This window comes from Neopsephotus bourkii, unplaced genomic scaffold, assembly GCF_033783945.1.
Source record: "Neopsephotus bourkii isolate Nb327-2 ecotype Australia unplaced genomic scaffold, CSIRO-AGI_Nbou_v1 NB_1589, whole genome shotgun sequence".
Lineage (NCBI taxonomy): Eukaryota > Metazoa > Chordata > Aves > Psittaciformes > Psittacidae > Neopsephotus > Neopsephotus bourkii.
In genome coordinates, this window is record NW_026902065.1 from 417,270 (window position 1) to 429,726 (window position 12,457).

The 12,457-nt window shown below is 48.1% G+C and overlaps 1 protein-coding gene across 22 annotated transcripts in view; it reads left to right on the forward strand.

Moving 5' to 3' along the window:
* Positions 1–2,618: 2,618 nt before the first annotated feature.
* The window catches only part of RBFOX2 (RNA binding fox-1 homolog 2), a 172,212-nt gene continuing 162,373 nt past the window's right edge, over positions 2,619–12,457 (forward strand). For all 22 annotated transcript variants that reach the window (XR_009728252.1, XR_009728255.1, XR_009728256.1 and 19 more), the window contains exon 1: positions 2,619–3,094. Coding sequence is in view for 13 of the 22 variants with exons in the window: in XM_061371766.1 (XP_061227750.1) it covers positions 2,891–3,094 (204 nt within the window). In the remaining 9 variants the exon portion in view is untranslated. The remainder of the gene's footprint in view (positions 3,095–12,457) is intronic.

Here is a 12,457-nt window from a genome sequence, read left to right on the forward strand (position 1 = left end):
TCATTAATCCTTTTTTTAAGGGGAAATGGAAAAAGCTAGAGAAATAATCATATGAAACATCACAGCAGTAACAACAGAAAGCAAACAACAGCCTAGAGCAGGTCAGTTTGGTAGGGAGGGCACAGTGCCCTGCCTCAGCTCTTTTCACCTGCACCATCACAGAGGGTGCTCCGTGGTGCTTCACTGGCAGCCTGCAGACCACAGTCAGTGAAAATGCCCCGCTGAGGGACCTGCCCACAGCACTGCCGGCTCACCTGGGCACCACTGTGGGTACAGGATGCAAGGGGAAGTGGCAGCAGCTTTGGCACCTACAAGGCAGGAGATGATGGAAATGAGGTGAGGGGAAGATGGAGAAAAAAATAGAGACTGGGCACTGTAGAGCAACTCCTTTTTCTGATATTCCTCAAGGAGACTATCAGACGGATGCCTAAGTCACAGGGAGAGGAGTGCTTCCAAGTGCACAGAGACTAGTCTCTAAAGCTTTTACTCCTAACTTGTCTTCAGGTTGAAGCCTTCTGCAATACCTCACGGGCAACATCTTCACCTGCATCCTTCATTTAGAACCCCTCATTAAAATTAGAAGGAAGACAAATACAGAAATGCTGTTTTCCTCTGAATGAGTAGCATCCCAGTTGTGAGAATCTCAGCTTCTTTTCAGGCTAAGAGTGAGTGGACTGAACATGTTCCTTCAATGTTGTTTGACAGTCTGGCTCATTTTATCAAACCCAGTCAAGATGAATGAGACATGTGTTTACTCTTGGTGGGTGAGCAGACAAAAGCTGCATGTAATTGTCCTCTGGGTGCCTGCCATTCCATGGGGATTTGTAATCATTTTGAGAAAAGAGATATTCCCTGTCACTGGAGGAGACAAACTGGCACCTCAGCACAAAACATACCACTTAAAATAGCTTCTAACGTGGCCTTGAAAACTATTTTTGGATCAGGAAAAATGTGGTGTAAGAGAAGACTGGAGCAGTGTATTGTAACTGTCACTCACAACCAAAGCCTCTATCATCTCATGAAGATCAGCAGATGTGTAAAGACACACCAAGATAACCAAACTGGTCCACAGGCTTCATTACACATGGCGACAGAGGTCAAGGTCTTCCTCCTATGGGCATTGACACACAATAATCACCTCTGTTCCTGGTTTTCTCCTTTCTCTCCAAAGGATTTGCACGAGAAAAAGGAGCGCGATTCCCATTCCACAGTAAAGCCAATTGCAGATTTGTATTATGATCTGCTGATTACTTTTCCATCAAGCTGTGATGGCTTCCAGACTGCTTTCAGGAAACTGCAGTCTGCCTGTGCGTTCCTCATTCTAGAGCAGACATCAGCCCTGGTGCCACCAGACAGCAGCTGTGTAATAAAATCAACTCCATGTTTCTGTTAAAGATCCCAGATTTGTTTCTCAATATCAAAAATGTAAAGTCACACAAAAGGGCTAATGAACAGGCTTCAGGCTTTTGAAGAAGACCGGCGTCTCCATCTGGTTGAAACTCATCTGCAGAACAAATGATGAGTTAATGCACAAAAAGGCAGGAGAAACCCATGAAGGCTGTCAGGAATGGGAAAGCAGATCAGCCCCTTTCTCGGGAAATCAGATGCAGACTGGGGCTGTGAGATGAGGCCTGCGGTGGGACACCCAGAACAGCCAAGAACAAGCTTGAAAAGGGCCAGGAACAACATGCGCCATGAGTGATGTGAGGCTGTGCTGAGTGGGAACAGCATCAGGTACTGAGTTGGGCAGCACATCCCTGGAAGTCATCCCCATCTGGTCTCTTTTCCTAGGTAACAAGTGATAGGACACGAGTAAACAACCTCAAGCTGCGCCAGGGAAGGTTTAGACTGGAGATCAGGAACAATTTCTTCAACAGAAAGGGTAGTCAAGCATTGCAACAGGCTGTGCAGGGAAGTGGTTAAATCACCGTCCCTGGAAGCATTCACAAACTGTGTTGGCAAGGCCCTTAGTGACATGGTTTACTGGTGGCCTTGGCAGTGCTGGGGAATGGTTGATGATATTAAAAGTCTTTTCCAACCTGGTTGATTCTGTAACTCTACGATTCAAAGCTGGATGCTGCTAAAGAGGGGGATCAAGCTGATGCCTCACTCCGCATCCTCCTCAGCTGAGTACCATTCCTCACAGGCAGCCCCTGCCAGGCAGCCCTGCTCCAGCACGTGGGGACAGGCTGCGCCTGACGTGGGGGCTCGGGGACAAGGGAGGGATGCCTGTGCCCGAGGGATGCGCACCCTGCACCCCTGCGGCTGCCCAGCCCTGCGGAAGACTCCTGCCCTCAGAGCCTAAGGCCCAGCCCCGCTGCCACAAGACGCCGTCGGGGGCAATCACTGAGTAGGCCGCCTTCGCCTATCTGCCCCCATAGCCGCTCTCAGAGCTGCGCTCCCGGACCAGCGCGGGCCGCGGGGAACGAAGCAGCTCGGGCGCGGGGCTGGACAGCCGCCGCCTGAGGCGGGGTCTGGGTGCAGCGGGAAGGCCGGGCAGGCGGCCATTTCCCGCCGCCCCGTGCGCCTCACGGAGGCAACGGCGGTGGCGGGCAGCCTCTGCCCCGCGGTGGCCCCGCCTCCCGCTGAGCCCCGCCTCCCGCCCCGCCCCCCCCGCCCGCCGAAGGTTGCCGAGCGGGGGTCGTGCTGCTCCGGCGGCCCGGCCGGCGTTTCCGGAGATTGCCGAGGGGCTTCGGCCCCTCCCCAGCCGCCGCCAAGCCCGTGACCGAGGCGCTCCGGTGGGTCGGAGCTTGTCGCGCCCCTTGCTCTACTCGCGGCGTGGGGCTCGACCTCCTCCTCTCCTCCCGTCTTCGTCTCCGGCAGCGCCGGGCGTCGCGGTGACAGAGCGGGGCGATCGCGGCGGGGGGCGGCCGGGGCTCCGGCGGCGCGGATGGCGGAGGGCGGCCAGCCCCCGCAGCAGCAGCAGCAGCAGCAGCCACAGCCGCAGCTCCTGGCCGGCGGCGGCGCGGGGGCCGCCCGCGGCGTGAAGCGGGAGCCGGAGCTGGAGCAGCCCATGCCCGGTGGGGACGGCGCCGAGGGCGGCCACAGCAAGCGGCTGCGGACGGAGGCGGAGGCCGACGGCGGCGGCATGCAGGTAGCTGGTAGGGCCCGGCCGGGCGGGCCCTCTCCGTCTCTCCCGCACCGGGGGTCGGCGGGAGCGGGGAGGCTGGGTCGCGTTTAATTGCTCTTTGTGGGATCCAGCGCGTTGCTTATGGGCTTGCGGCCCTTTCCGCTGCCGTTGGCACCGGGTCTGTTGCCCGCGGGTCCCTGGCTCCTGGAGCGCAGCTTAACACGTGGGGCGCCCCGCGGGGAGCCGCCGCTGGGTCTGGTGCTCCAGGCATCGCCTCCCCGCCGAGGACCCTTGGGAGGCCGCGGTAGTGCGGCTGGGCACAGGCACCGTCAGGACTGCGGAGCGGGGGGGTTTGACCCTCCCCGCCTCGGGTCTCATGAGCCATGGGGGGCAATCCCAGGTGCTGCCTGCGAAGGGGGCCGCGGGGCGTCGGGCCGGCGCCTTCCCGCTCGGCCCAGCGCTGCCAGCGGGATCTTGCGTTCCCGCCGTCTCCTGCCCGCACATCTTGGTCGTCCCCCAAACATTGCTCTTCCCAGGTGCGTTCGCTTTTTTGTTTGTGGGGTGATGCTGCTGAGGGATTTCTGCTTTCCTTTGTCTGGGTGTTGTGCAGGGTCGTTTTGTTGTGGCCGTTGTGCTGGCCTTTTTTTTGCGTCCGTGTTTCTTGTGAGGAGAGCTCTTTGGAAACGGCACAGTTTGTTCACCTGAGCTTGTTTCACCTTCTCTTGAGTTGGTCAGTGTTGCGGATAGTGTCCGAGGGGAGCATCCTGTCCTCTCCAGCGTGCTTCTCATCTAGACACCAAATGGTGACCAACAATCTTCCCTTATTTCCCAGGCTGTCCTCAGTTTGCACGCTCAAGATTTTCCTTGGTTATTACTATTTTTTACATAGCTTGCAGCAGGAGGGGTTTGTGGTTCTGTTTGATATTCGTGGTGGTCCCTCCATCTCACAGCATCACTTTTTTCCCTGGTGTGATGGTGTGGGCTGAATGTATTCCGGAGCTTCACATCCCAGTGTTGCTGGTCGTGCTCCCGCAGGGGCCAGAGAAAACCGCACCGTGCTCTTTTATTCCTTGAAGTAGTATCTTCTCCTACATGTAGGTGTCGAGTATGACTCAGGCAACGTGTATAATTGCAAGGAGAAGGATGCTCAGTATTGAAGGAGTAGTGCTTACACGTTGCGTCTTGCTAGGAATTGTGAATGAGTGTGTGTACGTGGTGACATGAAATTTCTTCCAGCTCTTTGGGGCTGAGCTGAGGCACAGGTCCTGCGTAGCTACAGATGTGCCAGCTGACCTGCAGTTAGTGGTTAAACTGGTTGGTGTTGATGAAAACCAGTGGTAAATCAGCTGGAAATTGCCCAGGAAGGGGTTTGAACTGTTTTAACAAAGTAGTGTTGTAATTAAAATAAAAGGTAATTTTGAGTGTAATTTCTACATATATATAAAAGGCTCCCTTCTGTATTTGCATCGAGGAAAGCTTGTGTTATCTGTTCAATGAATAGTACAAGATACTAAAATTGCACTGCAACAGTGTCTGTGCACAGCAGTGTGTAATACTGGTGGTAATAGTAGCAGGGATTGATTGTGGATCTTAGTGGAAAGTTGGGTTTTGTTTCTGTACCAAACACTGGCAGACAGTGGAGGAGTGAAACTAGTAGAGTCCACTTTTAAGGCTCTGCTTATTGCATCTGTTCTTCAGATGATGACCCCCATATTGTAGTTATTGGGTATCCTTGGTGTCATTTTAATGTGTGTATCTATATAGAAAAGATTTTTCAATCATTTCAATATAAAACATGAAAATAAACATATATATGTATATATGCACACACACACATACTGTTATGGCCAAAAGTTTCTCTTGACTTTTTTTACTGTTAAAGAGTGTGGTTTATTTATGTGGAGAATCTTGTCACGGTTGTAAGCAAGAAATGCTAAATTTGAAGCTGAACTAACAAATCATATCAGAGCTAGGAAAAATGTTCTTTAATGTTTGGGGAAGTTGATAATCTTTATCTAAACATCAAAACATAAGACCGCCTTTCAGAAAGATTTCTGTTCAAATAGTGTATTCTTTTGAAGTACTTTATTTTAGACTTAACGGGTTCTTTTAGTAAATTCTCTGTATTTAACTGTGCCTAATACTTAGAAGAGGAATAAAGAACCTCGTATTTGATAATTTTTTTCCTCTCTAGAAAAACCAGAGTCTTTCTGGAAGCTGGAAATAACACCAGGAACTGTTGTACCTTGTTTTTCCTGCAGATCCTGTCAATTTTCTACTTCCTGTTGCAGAGCCACAGGCTGTTGCTGTGTAAACTTTGTGACCTCGTGTCTCTGGGCTGATAATGAGAAATCCTGGGTGCCACACTTGCCACGGTTTCTTCCTTGCATGACCCCTACCAACCAATGTTTCGTTATATAAATATGGCTTGTAATGCTGAAATAAATCATTTAGCTGTAAAAATTACTATTTCAGTGTTAAAACTAATAGCTTTTTTATTGTGTATTAATATGAAATATAAAAACCAGCGTACAGGAAGACAAGATAGTAACTAGTTAATAAGAACTGGGGGCAAAGTGTGCCTTAAAGCTTAGAGTAACCCTTAAATTTACCGAGCTTCTTGTTTTCTGCTGTCTCAAGCTAGCATGCTCAGACAGCTTATGCAGTTAGGGTTTCATTATCTAATCCATCTTTGATCAGGCTGGATAAACGGTGTTTGGCCAGTGCTGATCTTGTTAGGAGGGCGGTGTAAAGCTGCTTGAGATGGGATTGGGACAAATCGGATCATGGCTGCTATCTGCTTCTGGGCCATATTTCATTTAGTTGTGGTGTGGGCCGAAAAGGTCCAGCATGATCTGCTGCTTTTTAGTTCCTTTTGGTCCATAAGTGGCAAAAATAAAATGCTACTAGCCAGGAGCGTCTCCTGGGAAGTATTTGGATATATTTGTAAGCTTTGGAAGTGAAGGGCCCCAAAAGTACTGCTGCTTTTTAACTGTATAAATGCTAGCTTGGTTTCTGTTTGCTGGCTTGGATGAGTTGAATCATGTGGATCAGTTTGCTGATTTGGGTAAAAATAGAACCTAACAGAGGGGAGAGAAAAAAGAAAGTTATATTGGATTAACTCACTTGTGAAACTGCACTGAAATGCAGTTGTTGATGCAGCTGTATTTGCTGCTTGTCAGAAGAGGTTGACTGCTTCACAGATGGAGGAGAAAGTACCCTTGCAATAATCTTTATCCTCCTCCGTTCCCTGCAGGATGAAAGATGAGAAATGTTATGGCTAGGTGAGAGTTTCCTTTGGAGCTGCAGACAAGGGTGTAATTCCAGGGTGCTGTCCTGTCTTCTCCATCAAGGTGCTAGAGGTATATCAGCCAGCTTACCCTGTTGAAGAAAGTTATTGAAATATCTTCCAGTTCCTTTGTATGAGGTTGGATGATTTAATCAATTCCTTATTTGGTTCCCAGGCTGAATGTTAACTTTTTAGTGGGGCTCTAGGCTGGTTAGTGAATTAAAGTTATACCTAGGGGTAATATGTGGTTGGAATTGGATGCGAGGTGTGAACAGAGCTGATCCTTGTTCTTCCTTCAGGAATGCCTTGTGTGCATGAATGACTCGTGACCTATGCCTTACCCAGCCTACCTAGAGTTTTACTGGCAGCAAGGGGTGGTGAGTTGATGTGTCATTCAGGGATGTCCTCATAGGGTTAGTAAAGATGACTAGTGGTGTTGAGATCAGTCCCCTGTGACTGAATGATGACATAATAGACAATAAATCTTTGCTCCGCAAGAAATCTGTGATTTCTCTTCCTACCACAAACCAGAAGATGTCCTGTAATACCTTCTACCAGCTTAATTCCTTCCAGAATGGACAGCAGAAACCTTGAACAGCAACATGCCACAGAAAGGGGAGAGTGGGGATGTTGCTGGTGCTTCATGATAACCGGTGTCCTCATTCAAACTATGGCCCTTTTATGGAGGCAAGAGATCAATCTGCTGATAATTTCCAAATACAGGTTTGGGTTTTACAAGTACGAGGCTGACTGGAACTGTAATTTAGAGGGGAACAGTGAATAACAGCTTTTGTGCTGTAGTGGACCCAGTGGAAGCCTGTGTTTTTAAATCTTACAGAAGAGAACATTTACTTCCAGTAAATTGTGGGAAAGCAGTGTAATCAGGTTTGCTTTTTCATCCCTCTTATTATTTATGGCATGGCCATCTCGTAAAGAGATGCAGAGCAATACAGGGGAGATGGTATATTCTAGAAAAGAAATGGTGTTCTGATTTTTGGAATCTGACCCCTGCCTTGGATCCAGGATGAGGTTTCCTGGGATGCTGTTTGGGCAAACTATTGCTGATGTGATGAGACATAATGAATCACCTTTAAGTTTGTTGTTATTTATGTGTTTGCTTTTGTCCTTTGTGGGTTCTTTTTGAAGTATTTTAGTGTCATGAATTGGTCCTGACACAGTCTGGGAAGACTTAGAAAATTGCCAGTTCAAAGAAAGCATTTGGCAGACAGGCTGAAAGTTGGGATTTTAGAGGTGTTGAGCGCACTTTAATGTTGCCTCTTTTTTTCCCATATTCAGGGGAATGGAAAGCCCAAGTAAAGTATTCTGGATGCTTTTGTACCCCTCCAGGCACTGCTGGTATTTCTCTTTGGATTTCAGAGGTTTGTGTTTGAAGATGATGGCCGTGGTTTCGCGGCTGGAAGCTGAACAGAGGGCTGGCTCTACTGGAGATGGTTTCCTTCTGCGTGTGTGTAGACATATGCTTTTTATTTTTCCTTTTCAGAATTCCCATTTAGAAACATGAGCCCAGTGGCATTTTGTAGAAAGCCTGGGCTCTGCCTTGCACTTTGAAAAGGTTGCCCACCGAGGTGAGTTCAGAGCATCATACCTCTTTTCCAGGCACATCCTGTGAAATACCCTCTGTCAGCTTTTTGTCCTGCTGACCTTGTGAGCATGGCTCCCACTTGCTCTTTTGCATTAGGGGGGTTCACACCTCTGTTTTCAAGACTCTCTCAAAGCAGTGCTGCTCACTGAAGGTTTAGCAGCTGTGCTGCTTTGTGCTTTAACGTGGCTGTGCTGAGGGCTTTCAGTGGCTCTGTTGTGATGAAGCTGGTGGCATTAGGAGTACCAGGACACAGGAGATGCTAAGGAAGCAGCAGTAACATAAACTGCTTATCCTGCACTAGCAGTAGGGAAGCCACACTGAAGCTGAGACAGACCTGAACTGGTTTCTGTGTGTGGTCCATGGTGCCCTAGAGACGGCTGCTGAAGGACAGACCCTGTCAGCTTGGAAAAATAAAGCCTATGACTAACAGCCTTTGGTTTGCTGCACAGGAACCTCTACCCCTTTGGAAAATGTTCGGGGTTGCATTGGTTGAAGGTGTTTTATAACCTGCTCCATGCTGCCGACTTGTCTCACAGTGTGGGGAAAACCTTAGTTCTCATACAAAGCAAAAGAGGAGGGCAGGTGTTTTAGTCAGTTGGAAACCTCTTTATTTAATTTGCCCATCTTGGGTATTACTTGACCTTTTGTGCATGTGCTCTTGAAATGCAGTGGCTTGAGGGATCAGAGGAACATCTAGAAGTGAAATGAGAGAAGCAATTAAAGGTAACAAGTTCCAGCTCATTGAAGCACTCTGTTGATCTACATTTTTGCAGTGGTATTGAATGGAAGCTGGAGTGTAGCTGTCATGAGATACTTCCAATGTTTAGGGATTAGAGCTGCTTCACTGCCTTTTGGGCCTTAAGTCCTTTTGCTCTCCAGTAAATTTACTTTTGCCAACGATCTTCTCTAAATCTGGGAAAATGCTAGTTTAAAATGTGTGTATTTTCCCCAACATGCTTCCCCCTCCCTCCACTTCACATTCCTAAGTGTACCTCCTCTATTATGGGTTGAATTTGAGATGTTTGTAGGAGCCAAGCCCAGTGATGCCAGGGGCTGTAACCACAGCAGACCCGTGCCACCATCCTGACCTGCAGTGCTCCTTGTCAGGGCCGAGCTGTCCCACCAAACTGTGGCAGGGCACCTCTTCTACAGGAGAGCTTTGCTGTTTGCTGGGCTTTACTGGGAAGGGCCTGTTGTAGGTTGAAGTTCCTAGCCCATGTTCTTGGTTCTTGAGATTTCTGAGGGTGTTTAGAGAGAGGCTTGTGAGCTATTCCAGTTTCCCTCTTGTTTGGCTTGTCATGCATACATACAGCATCTGTCAAAACCAGCCCTTGCAGATCCCTTGCTGGGATGAAGGAAATGTCCCTGTTCATTGCAGTGAGCATCTCATCTTCAGCAATATCAGGTTGCCCAGAACCACATCCAGCCTGGCTTTGAATGTCTCCAGGGATGGCACATCCACCACATCTCTGGGCAGCCTGTGCCAGTATTTTACTACCTTCATTGTGAAGACTTTTTTTCCTCACATCCATCTTGAATCTCCCCTCTTGTAGTTTAAAACCATTACCCCTTGTCCTGCTGCAACAGGCCTTGCTATAAAGTCTCTCTCCTTCCTTCTTAGGGGTCCCTTTAAAGAAGTGTGAAAGGCTGCATGAAATGTCCCTGGAGTCTTCAGGCTGAGCAACTCCAGCTCTCTCAGCCTTTCCTCATAGGAGAGCTGTCCCATTCCTGTGATCATTTTTGCGGCCCTAAATGACCGGAGGGATGTTGGAAGGGTTGTATACTAAAGTCCCCTTGTTCACTGAGGGACAACAGCTGAACTTGAGCTGGATCCAGCTTCTCTTTGGGCAGAGCTGTAAACTTTGGCGGTTTCTGCCAGCGCAGTTAGTGCGGCATTGGTGTTCAACAACCTATACCATTGCCACCTCCTAACCTTTGGAGTGTGGGCAGGCTGTACTTGTGATTCGTACTGATTAGAAAAGAGGTCATAAAATCTTTTACTTGCATCCCTTGGATGGGACGGCTGGATTCAGTCTGACATGGTTTTTGAAGTGGCTGTGTGTTCCTAGGGCTGTTGCTTGGGTTTGTCTAGGAGAGTTTGTTGTTCAGGAAGATTGGGTGCTTTGCTTCAAGGAGTGTGGTCTATAAGCAATTGTTGCTTTTTTCTTTTTGGTATGACTTTCTGGGGTTTTATCTGCTCATAATTGCTCTGGCAATAATGCGGGTATTAGCATAGACATGGGGAATAACCTGCACCATTTAAGGGGGGATGAAACTCCAATGTGTTAAAAAGCACTTTTTACCCCTCTGGCTGTATGTAGCTAAATTTCCTTTAATAGAGAGGCTGAAGAAACAACCTTATGTGGCATTTCTGTGTGTGGCAACTATCAAAATATTCTCCCCAGAGGCCTTTGGGGCCCTGGGATCTGGATCCCGCTCAGGTTTCTTCAAGGGGTGGTAGTGTGCTCTTCTGGCTGAGGCTTTCTGTACAGCTTTCCCCCTGCTATTTCAGTAGGAGATTCTTGCAGACACTTGGGGTGGTTGTTGCCATTGGGGGTGATGCCCAGGTAGAAAATCCCACCAAGGCATCACTTAAAAGCCCCGATTTAGTTATGTGTGGGCTGAGGAGAGGCTGTAGATGGGATCCTGGACCTGTAATTTGCTGCCTGTGTTTCAGTTCCCTTACCTGGAGAGGAGTGGGAAGGTTGCCTTTGCCTTCCTGATGCAGGGCTGGGTGCCTTCTCCCTGGGCCCCATGTGCTCTGAGCAGCTGCTGTGAGATGGCACTTACGAGCCATTTCTGCCCATCTTTTTGGTTTTTATTCTGTTCTGTGGCTTTGCTTCCTTTTTGTGGGAAGAAGAAATGAGAGGAAGTGTGTGCATTAAAGAGCTTCTACATTACCCTTTGTACAATCTTGTCCTGAAGAGAAGGTTCATCAGAGGCGTCTTACCTATTTTTATCCTTCATGTTAAAAGCCCTGCATAGCCTCGGAGCAAAGCTGGACCAGGATGGAGTATGTTTTGTAGGTGCTTCTCCTTGCCTATAGGCACCAGTTCCTCTCAAAGCTCAGATTTGGGGTGACCTGAGGCGGTTCCGGGGATTAAAGACCACTTTCTTCAAGTGATGCTGCTTCCACTCCTATGAGTGGGACCAGCCGTGCAACATGGGGAGATCCAAGGGTTTGTTCAGGGAAGGAAACCTAAGCTTTGTGTGGAGTCACAGCAGACTGAACTGCAGGCAATATGAAGGAGGTGGAAGCTGGCAGTGTTGTATGGGCAGATGTCCTGGGACTGGTGAGATGTACAAGAGTGGGGAGCAGGGGTCTGTGGGATGTTGGCCTCAGGAATGACCTGGATTGTGAAGGAAACATGAGGCAGTAAAGCATGCACATCACTTCTGCTGGTTTGGTGGGATCTTGGGCAGCCTGCAGAAGTAAGTTAACTTCTGAAGTTTCTGTCTGCCCTGTTACTTGATTTGTCCAGGAGTGCAGAGTGTGAAGATGCAGAATGTCTTCAATGACTCAGTTTTAGGAAGAGGTGTGTTAATTTATGGCTGTGCTGTGGGAGTTGGTGTTTGTCCTCGATGGTCTGAAGCTACTGGGTGCCGTCTCCTCCATGCACAGGGGTGAGGAGACAGAGAATGTGCCAGAGTGAGAACCAGTGCAGCAGCAGGCTGCAGCCAGGGGAGCTCTCATGCATGGTGCATCCAGCATGGTGGTGGCTGGAGCTCAGACCCAGCAAGTGCCCAGCAGGAGGACATGACAAGGCACAGTGTGAGGTCTTAAGAATGTGGTTGTACATTTTATGTTTTTAGAGATGACTTCATCTCCATAAGTGCATTGAATGGATAATGTTTGCTGCAGTGCTACTATATCTAACAGGAGCTTGGTTATCAGTTAAAATGGGTGTGAGGTTAGGCTTTGGGCTGAGTGCTGTTCAATATTTCATTTCTTCCTTTTCATCTCATGTGTGACCCCAAACCGAATTTACTGCGGATATTCTAAGCCTTGCACTGAATACAGAACTATCAATTTTTAATGGTCTTTTCTACAGTACTTACCAGTGTAGTGTGGGTGCTTCACAGATAATAATGATCTTATTTTTGCTGTTTTCCTGAGAGGTAGAAAAGGTATAATATACCTTTTGAAATGGGAATTGAGAAATGGGGAATTGAGGTGCTGTTGATAACAGTAGTGTTGCAAAAATCTGATTGACACTTGCAACCTGATTGATTTGTATTTTGTATTGTAGCTGCTGGGGTTTTGGTGATGTTTAAATCCTTGATCTGCAGCTCTCTATAATTTCCACTGTGTATATGAATACCAACCATTTCCACAAGCTGATGCTGAAGTATGTTATGTTGGGTAAATATAAAGTGATGTAAAAAAGAGTGGAAAAGCTTAAGTGACTTGGTCACCATCATAGCAAAATTTCACTTGGAAGATGAGGTTTGAAATCTAGCTTTTTAAGTATAGGGGATATTGCTTTTCTTTAAT